Source organism: Choristoneura fumiferana, unplaced genomic scaffold (genome assembly GCF_025370935.1).
Source record: "Choristoneura fumiferana unplaced genomic scaffold, NRCan_CFum_1 Sck3bRy_373;HRSCAF=918_pilon, whole genome shotgun sequence".
NCBI classification, from domain to species: Eukaryota; Metazoa; Arthropoda; class Insecta; order Lepidoptera; family Tortricidae; genus Choristoneura; species Choristoneura fumiferana.
Genome location: NW_027413018.1, coordinates 19,215 through 29,690, shown reverse-complemented (window position 1 = coordinate 29,690; position 10,476 = coordinate 19,215). Strand labels below are relative to the sequence as shown.

At 37.2% G+C, this 10,476-nt stretch overlaps 1 protein-coding gene across 1 annotated transcript; it reads left to right on the top strand.

The window, feature by feature from the left end:
- Nucleotides 1–1,396: 1,396 nt before the first annotated feature.
- On the top strand, nt 1,397–4,666 carry LOC141445152 (mesoderm induction early response protein 1-like). The gene has a single exon (XM_074110935.1). It carries the CDS (start codon nt 1,587–1,589, stop codon nt 2,775–2,777), a length of 1,191 nt encoding a protein of 396 aa, XP_073967036.1. The 5' UTR covers nt 1,397–1,586; the 3' UTR covers nt 2,778–4,666.
- The last annotated feature ends 5,810 nt before the right edge of the window (nt 4,667–10,476 follow it).

The following is a 10,476-nucleotide window of genomic DNA, read 5'->3' as shown; positions in this document are numbered from 1 at the left end:
ACCCAGCTTCCCCCAAACCGCATTTTCTGTTCCTGGAAGCGAAATTTTAACACTTGTCTCATGAAGCACATACACAATACATTTGACAACTCTGCACCCAGCCAGGAACCCCTCACCTCCTCACCTCACTCACACAAACAAATCTGAATCTAAACGAAATAAAATCTATTTATTGAAATCCTGTTTGTTGATATGAAATGAAATAATTATGCAAACGAGGCCAGATAATAATATTTTAAACCCTTCCTCTAAGTTTTAAACGCGCCAGCCAATGCAAATAAAGATCAAACGCAAGTCCTTTTATTGGCAAAAATGGTTGCAAGCAAGTCAGTGTTACCATTTATGAGTAAGCTTCTAAAGTAGTAGAAATTTGACTAAAGGGCGTATTACACTACCCAATTTTTAGGAACTCATATTAAGAAATAGGAAGATTAATATTCCAATCTCTCTACTTCCTAAATTGTTTACGATTTAGGTTAGTACAATCGTGGCACTGCAATTTCAGAACAATACCCAGTCGGACGAAGCCAGCGCTTTGAACGAGGTGGACGTCAGACCTACGCGCGGCGTGTCCTACAAATTGGCGTCTGTTTCGGAAGCGGTAGCGGCAGCATTTTCCACCGAGAAAAAAGCAATAATATTGCTAATAATAATACAGATTATAGAAATGTACCCAGAAATGTCTTATCTATACAACAAAAGTGATAAAAATATTTTAACAAGTCCATGCGGGATGAGCGATTTAAAGTATTAAGTATTAAAAATTAGTAGGATATATAAATAAAAAATACGATACTAACGCAACTCTGAAAACACTAAAGAAAGAAGTTACAACCTAAAAACCATTGATTAAAACGTGCATCCCAATACGATACTTTTTCAAGACTGCATCGTCTGTAGGTAGTACGTACAGATTGTATACGATTTAGGAATTAATTAGTGTTATGTGAGATCACTAGCTACCTATTTAGGATCCTACATGTGCAATTAATTTGGGGTCAACACCTTTGCTCGAATTCAAAATTAGTATTGTACCGCTTATTTATAATGACCTACTTTTGATATCATTATTATATACCTACTAGAAATATGTTATAGTAAATGGCGAAAACACATAGACAGGAGTAATTAAAATCAACAAATAAAGAAAACAAAAGAATAATTTCCTTTTTTTCCTCTTCTTACCTTACGTCACAGTGAAAAGCAACATATAAATATTTATATATAAAACTTGTTCACAAAACTCATTTTACTCGAGCTGTAGTCGAGGGTTGCTAATTGAGTTCGTTTAATAAACTAGTGTAATCGACTATTATTTTATCGTAATGTTTTATGATTTACATTTTCTACCAACTATGATAGTAGAAAATTTAGTTTTAGTTGGACATCACCTAGACATGGTTGATTTCGTGTCAAAATATTTTTGTTTTGTTTCATGTATTTGGCTTTAAAAATCGACATAAAATGTCATAAATGTGATTAATTTTATTTAAATTATTGTTAATGTATACGGACCAGCCGCTGTATTAAGGAACGGTGAGTGTTTGTGATGTGACTGTGGATGGTACGCTAGTCAATAGTCAGTCATGTCAGATTGCGCGCTGGTGTCCTCCAGTGTAGGTGAACACGATGCCACTATGGACGTGGGGAGCGACAAGTCACTCTTCGAGCCCACGGTTGACATGATGGTGAATGACTTCGACGACGAGCGCACATTGGATGAAGAGGAAGCACTAGCAGCGGGAGAGCAGCAAGACCCCAAGGCCGAACTTAACAGTCTGCAACAGGAAGGGGACATGCCTCTGGACGAGCTGCTCGCTCTGTACGGCCTAGACAAAAACATGGAGAAGCCTGCCCCTGAACCTGTACCCGAGCCTGTGCCGGAGGAAGTAGAAAAGCCAGAGTCTGAGCTACAGCAACTGTACACTGAAACGACAAGCCCTGAAGCGACAAGGTGCCTTCGCTCCGGCTCACGGCCACCGTCTGAAGAAGAGGAAGACTATGATTACAGCCCTGATGAGGATGATTGGAAGAAAACTATTATGGTTGGCAGTGATTACCAAGCAGGTATTCCAGAAGGCTTGTGTAGCTATGATGATGCTCTGCCTTACGAAAATGAGGATAAATTGCTTTGGAACCCCAGTGTGTTAGACGAGGATGTAATTGAGGATTATATGAGGAGGAACAGTGCACTAAGCTCGCCCAGTGGCATTGAAGCTGTACCGAGAGGAAAGCAACTGCGGGACGATGAAGAAGCCTTGTTTCTGCTCCAGCAGTGTGGCCACAATGTTGAGGAGGCTCTACGGCGCCGAAGCATCTCTGCTCAAACCCCTGCTCATGCCAGCCTGTGGTCCGAAGAAGAATGCCGTAATTTTGAGAATGGTCTAAAAGCGCATGGTAAAGATTTCCATTTAATCAGACAGACCAAAGTGCGGACTCGTTCTGTGGGTGAACTGGTTCAGTTCTACTATATTTGGAAGAAGACAGAGCGGCATGACATATTTGCAAACAAGGCCAGGTTAGAGAAGAAGAAGTACACTCTCCACCCTGGGCATACGGATTACATGGACAGGTTTTTGGAGGAGCAGGAAGCTACTGGTGGCACTGGTACGGTCCGGCCCGCATCTCCATCTCCTATGATGGTGTATGCCCCACCAGCCCATTCCCAGCCGGATCCACTAGCTCTTGGGGAGAAAGAAGTATTTTCCCAGATGAATCACACAACTCCTCCAAGAACTATGTCAACAGAAGACCAAGAGCCAGAAATGGGCTCGTAATATTAGCCACACACTATGTATGTAAGCTTTGTCAAGTGTACAAATTGTGCTGACCAGTGGAAGGTATGGAATTTTAAGAATCAGAATAAAATATGCATTTATAAATGCAAGTGCGCACTATGCGGTTAGCCGCATAGTCTCAGCGTGCCATTCCTCTTCAAACTACCACTGGAGAAGGAGATGGAGCATTTAAACAGCGCGGTTAGATGCATAGTATAGCCTAATGGTAGTTTATGTGGGCTGCTGTAGCAACTTATGTGAATGAATGAAGGAATGAAATAATCATGAATTTTCGTAATAAAAAATTGGGATTTACTTGGTCCAATAATTTGTTGCAGGTAGTGAAATACACCATGTTTTTCTTGATTTCTGTTAACTTCTACAGATGGCTCTGTTCAATGATAGAAACTAACTGGATATTAACTTTTGACCAAATGGAATAAAGATAAATTATCTTTACACTGTTTTCCAGGACTGCATAATTAATTATATTAATTCTTGGCTATCTTATAAATAGTAAGAATTAGGGCACTAGTGTCTTGGAGAAATGACTTTCATTGGACCTGTTGAATGTTCCCTTAAAGTTAATGGAAATCACAAACAACACAGTGTATAATTTCAAAGCAGCATGTTAATTAATTTTATTACTTACTCCTAACAATGTGTTACTAAGATGACCTTAATATTTGGCCACAATGCAGAGGCCGAGGTCTAGTTGGTAACCAAGGCTGCTGCAATGTCATTAAACCATCAAGATAATCCTACTAGTAGTATAAATGCAAATATTTGTATATGTGTATATTCGTTACTCTTTACTGTAACCCGCAGAATCTATGCAAGTTTCCGGGATAAAAACTATCCTATGTACTTCCCAGGATCTCAAACTATCACCACACCAAATTTAAACTAATTTGTTCTGCGGCTTGCAATCGAAACTACACTCTTTTATATGCTACTAGAGTAAAGTAACAGGACCTGTGTACGACATATTCATAGTAGACCAACTAAATTAAACTATAATGAAGTGATAAATATCCTGAAGGCCTTTACTTAAATGCAAATCCCGTAAAATCTAATGCTAAGTTCGACTACAACATTTTACACTACATGTAAACTCAGTGTCAGAGCTCGGAAACGGTGAACTGTTCTGAGAATTTGTATAACATGGACATACCCTGTCATTTAATTGTAGTTGTCTTATTTTTTTATATTAACGAAATTATTTTATTTAGACTGCTACTACAAGCTTTACATTGCCATTAAAACGAACATAAGTGAATTTGAATCACTCAAATGTGTTTGGTTGATTTTGCACAGCTAATAAACAAATAAAATTGTTTATGAATATTAATTTATTTTCCGGCTGTACCCATATTAATATCTATCTTTTCATGCTCTGCTCAGTGTATACAACACAAAGTGTATGAACACGAGTGACGTGACACTAAGTGTACTGTGTAAAGTGTTGTAGTATAAACTTAGCTTGAGAGTTGATTTGAAGTGTATTCTGTACAAAGGAACTTTTTGCATGGTTTTATTTAAGATGGCAATTCTTTAGTGGTTACACTTTAGTTAATTTGACTTGCAGTTGACCACTTTATTTTTGGGTACCTAATGAAATATCCTACATGACGGGCCACATATTTTAAAGGCAAAGCTATGTTATGCATGTTAAATTGTTTTTCAATATTTTGAAGTCTAAACAGACTTAATACTATTGCTTTGTATAAAGTAACACAATTTTGCTTGAGGCATAATTTTTATGAGACTTCCCTGATCGCAAACGAAAATAAAGTTGACTTAATTACTTATATGTGTATACCAATAAGGATAATACATTAAATAAGATGAGTAAGTAATAAAATATGAATGAGCTAAAAGTTAAATTAATAAATCAATACACTCCTTATTTAAGTAATTGGAAAATATTTACATTGCTAATTTTCTTTCAAAAAGCTGCAATTACTTGTACTAGAATTAATAGGAAATGTGCAAATCAGAAAAAAATATTTGCTAACACTGAAAACAAATATTAATTGTTAGGGAAAACCTCTACCGATCAGTGGGTTTTCCCTTAGACTGCCAGAAATAGGTACACGTCATTCATGCTGATAGCTTGCTGTGCTAACGATTAGTACTTACTAAACTTCATTATTATTGGCTCTCAAATAATTTGCAATGAACCTTATTTATAGACAAGCATCGCCGTCTATTTATTTAAAAACTACCATGCTCTCGCAAACCCGTTCGTTAGTTTTTAAAAATCGCAGACGTCTAACTTTTTAATTTCATGATCAATTTCACGACGACTTGTAACTTTTAATAAGAGTAGATTCATAAAAAAAAAGGCCTCAGCAGGACTACTAGAGTCTGGACTACTACGAAACTCGAAGTTCGTGTCATGCAGTCCCTCTGACACATAAAGTTATACTATTTAATACGAGAGCGAGAGAATACTTCGAGTTTCGAGTTTCGTAGGTAGCCCTGCTGGTTGTGCCCACCTATGAATTGTTAATCATAATGTAATGTTTGACATAATTCTTTTTTTCTCTGAAACCATTTATTTTTCAGAATTTTTATAAAACAAACCTAACCTAACCTATAGAGTTCTACAGGATAACCATTTAAAAAATTATGAAAAATGTACGGTTTCAGCGGGAAAAAAAATTATGACTAACAATAATTATGACAAACATTACATTATGACATAAAATTATGGCAGTCGAAAGGATCTCAGTTCAAAGACGTGGCGGGAGCATGTGCGATTAACTTACACCGTCCGTTTGACGTTTCAGTCTTGCTTGCGATTGGCTCATTTAATTTAACCAATCACAAACATGGCGCAAATGTCAAACGGACCTCACGATACTAACGCCATCTAGCGATATTTTGCCTGTCGGAAAACCCCCTTTATCAGATCACACATTATTACAGCACATTCTGAGTCGACCAAGAGTCGACGCCCGAGGGCTTGCATTAAACAAATATTTTTTTAGCAAATTTTATTCATATTGGTGGATAATTAATTTTAATCGATAGAAATTAGTGTTTTAAGAACAAGCTTCGGTTTTGTTGTCTTGCTAAATTAAGGCAAAATTTCCTATTTTATGTTTAATGTCAGAATAAGTAATAGTAGCCGGGTGATACTCTTTCCCGGCCCGGATAATACCTGGATGGAAATACCGACCCTGTTTTTCGTGTACACGCCCATAGAAGCTCCTCTCAGTTGCTATGGACGTTACACAAAAAACAGGGCCGGTATTTCCATGTCGGTGTTGTTCAAGCCGGGAAAGTGTCAGTGTCACCCATAGTAGCCTATCATCGTTCACAGTTCATGTACAGTGAGACAGTATAGTAGACAGCACAGTGCTGCTACTATTTGAACGCACACGCCGAGACAACAGTAGGCGGTTTTGCATCACTAAGTAGGGGAAACTGTTGTACCTCGGACAGTCCTCTAAATTTAAATGTTCCCGCATTATTTTAATATCATGTGCTATGTCATTTGAACCGTCGGCGGGAAGTATCGAAGTAAAGTTAGTAACGAAACGCAAACGCTGAATGAGCTGTGTCATGTATCATGAAAATAAAAATCCTTTTACAAAAGCACCATTTTTTTAAATGAAGCTTATTTATTTAATGTTTTAATTTTTCGTAATAAAATTCAATAAACTATGTTGAAGTTACGTTCATTAGCTACGGAACAGTAGGGCTGTTTCAGCCTAAACCTAAATCGATGTGCGTTTTTGGACGCATTTTTACCTAAAAACTGGATACGTTGTACCTAGGACACTAAAAATACGTTGTACCTTGGCCAATGAAATTTAATAGTAAAAAATATATATATTTGGTTCCGATCAAATCTAAATGCTGAAAGGTATTTTACTTAAAATTAAGTAATTTAGTCATTTGATCAATACGATTTCATCATGTAATCAGCGTCTAAACTAAAAACTAAGGTAACTTTTTGTTTGATCTATAAAATAATATGTACGAACTTGGCGGGAAAACTGCTGTGTGCCAATAACCAGTAAATAAGTCATTGATTTTATAAATAAGTAAAACATATAAACATTAAATATTTTCTTGACAAAAATCACGTGTCCAAGGTACAACCTCGAATGTCCAAGGTACATCAGGGGTGTTGTACCTTGGACACTTTTCCCTTTTTTTTTCGTGAGCCTACCGTTTCAAAATTAATAAACGAATCGCTTAGTTTTTTATCGAATAACATAGCCTAATGATGTATCTTTAGATATTTTAATATCTGATGTTTATTCCATAATTATTTATTTTTCTAAAAATCAAAAAAGGAAAAACTGTCCGGGGTACAACAGCTTCCCCTACTGCCCTCGACAGAAACCAGAAACTAGCATTAGGCTTAGCCATAGAAATCTAAATAAATAGGCAAGTTGCATGATCGCACGTCCCTGTCACCGTTAAAATAGTTGGTGCCCTCACATAATTATTCACTTTTCTATGCAACTCGTTTAAAAAAGTGGTTACGTAAGTTAGGAACCGTACGTCAAGGTAGACATCGACCCCGTGTTATATACAAGTACTTGGGCAACCGAGCTTTGCTCGGGCTAAAACTCGATAATAATAAGTCACATTGACTTGTAACTTGTAAGTGACGGTATTCTTTAATGTGTTAAGCCGTACCTACAACACTGACTTCGTGAATGCATTCGCATTAAAAAAAGTCAAATAATATGACATTTGTTTTCAGAGGTGGTGTCAATTTGACTGTAATAAATACCTAATTGAGAGGCTATGTGAACATGTAGAGCTCAGACAGTTATGTGAAACAAAACCTTGCACTAGAGAGTATAACTGGAGGCACTGATGTGTCTTCGCCAATAAGTATGTACGATCAGCCACAAAATAAGCAACTGTGCTAATTTCAGGCACATTTCAGTCCCGTCACAGTATTGTTGAGTTCCTGAGGCTATCTGTACGCAGTTCGTAAGATAACCTATTGTTAGTGACTAGCAATTTTTTTTTACGGTTTTTTTTTACTGTGCCGTTTATCTAGAATGTATGAGTAAGCCTTGGAACTGACCCTGAGGCTTATCAAGTATTTATTTGGCTTGATGACAGACACAAATGGAAAGATAATAATAGAATCACTTTAAAATTAGGACACAGTTTTTTTTTTAGTTTTAATTTAGGCTTAAAACATAAGGGGTTATGCCATTCGTTCCATGAACAGAGGTATTTTACACTATTTTGAACTTTATTTCGAGACACTAAGTTCCATGAAACAACTGGTAACCCCAATAAATGTAGACACGCCATCATATCATATGTATTGAAGCGGAATCCAAAACCAACAATATCTAAAGACAGGCCTTAGACTACTTAGGGGTAACTATAAAGCTGTTTATTCTACGACACTACACGGTACGTGTGCGGTAAGTGTATAGTGTATACACGAAGTATCTCTATGAACGCGAGTGTGTATAAAACACACGAGTGTCACCGTGTAAAGAGTACTATTTGGGTCTTAACATCAGTGCCCTGACCACAAATAAGAGTGTGTGAGAGTAGTGAAAGGTGGAACACGTGACTTCTTCCGAATGCCGCCGACTCAGTGACATTTCTATTAAATAAATAGGATACTTTATTTATAAATGACAAACAACGAGTTTGAAGTACTTATCACTCTGAGATGTTAAGATATAACCACCACGATCAAATATGGCCACAATATATAGTAGTACTAACGGAACGGGAAGAATGGAAATATAAATTAATAACTAAAATATTTTAATTTTAATGTCATTGTTATATTATAAATTTGTCACAGAAAATATCTTGCGACGATTTCGTTATTGGCGAAATTCACGATTATTTAATTTAAACAACCGTCCACTGAACAGTTATAATAACTTTTTTTTGTTGCTCCATTATTGCACAAAAAAGTTCACAGACGCGTGTCTCAAGCGGATGGCACTCGCGCTCGCACTGGTCCCAACCGGTCCGTGAGCAGTGTGTATGTGTGCGTTGCTCGAGCGCACTTGTATGGAGATTGATTTCTGAACTATCTGTTGTTTGTGCCTGAACGTTGCTGTGAGTTCATATAACGTTGCTGTTCTACTATGAACCACTAATCACTAAGGCACTGGTTGAGTCAAGTAACGCTTATGTGCGTTTGGTTTGAGGCACTGCGCAAAGTCCGACCCGACACTTAGTGCACTATCCATGGATGTTCGGAAAAAAAGTGAAGCGATTAGGGAATTTTTCGACTCTCCTCCCTTGTGAGATGTCATGAGATTCTTCATGAGAATCTTAAGTGAGATTTTTTTAAGTGTACCTATATTTACGAATTTACGTTTCTTTAAAATCTAAATTGTTTTTCGTTCATTAATGAAGTGAGCTATTGTTGTCACTTAGTTTTTGAATTTAATTTGACGTTTAACGACGACCGAGTTAGGTATATTTAAAAAAAGTAGATCCTATTAATGAAATGAGCATCTGTCGAAGTTGTATTTTATGGTGACAGTATACAATAGCGGCCATTTTTTTACTTTCCTGTCGTCAGCCGGACCGGAATCAACGGTGGAATCTGTTGCATATAGCATTCAAGACTGCATAATATAGGTAGTTTTGAAACACTAAAGTAAAGAAGCGACCATCTCGCCCCTCAAAATATGGAGACGGTACGGAAATCGCAGTGACGTGCGTGGAGAGCATGCGGTAAGACGTGTCCGTGACGTTTACGGCACGTCACTGCGATTCCGCGCCGTCAGCGTATTTTGAACAGCGGTGTGAAGACCTAACTTAACCTTAACCTCACCAAAAAAGTTGGAAAATCCCGACTTTGTCACTTCAAAGTTCAATATCTCAAAAACGGCTAAACTGATTTTGATGAAACATGTCTAAGAACCATCGCTAGAAAACCTGATTTCAAACAAAAAAAAAACTGCATTCAAATTAGTCTACCCGTTTAAGAGCTACGGTGTCACAGACAGACACAGAAATACAGACACAAACAGACACACATAGCGGTCAAACTTATAATACCCCTCTTTTTGCGTCGAGGTTAAAAATCGTGCGTGACGCTTACGCCACTGTACTGCGATTCCGTACCGTACCGTCTCCGTATTTTGAGCAGCAGTGTGGTCGCTCCTTATGGTCATATCGATCTATCTAGTTTATCGTAAATATTGTGATCCATAAAACAGTTCCAAGCAAATATTGTATCTTAAATTAAGTAGATATTGTAGTTACTTATTTAGTATCTTGTCTACCTCTTCGGGTAAATAGTTTATTCTTATTTTTATTATCCAGTTGGTTACCTTCTTAATACGTGAGAATGGGTTTTAATTAATTATAATATTATTTTTTATTATTATGTGACACTCCTCAGCAAAAGGTACCCGTGCAGATCAATTGAAAATTAGGGTTTTTCAACAGGCGAAATATTGATATATGGCGTGATGAGGTCCGTTTGACAATTGCGTCGCGCTCTCGCGCTCGTGATTGGTTAAATTAAATGAGCCAATCGCAACCAAGACTGAAACGTCAAACGGACCTCACGATACTAACGCCATCTAGCTATATTTCGCTTGTCGAAAAACCCTCATTGAAGGGGATTCTCAATTGGACTTAAAGTACATTGTTACCTAGTACGTAAGCTGACCATATTTTATTACGAAAGTCGACCATATTTTATTAATTACTAAATAAATATACT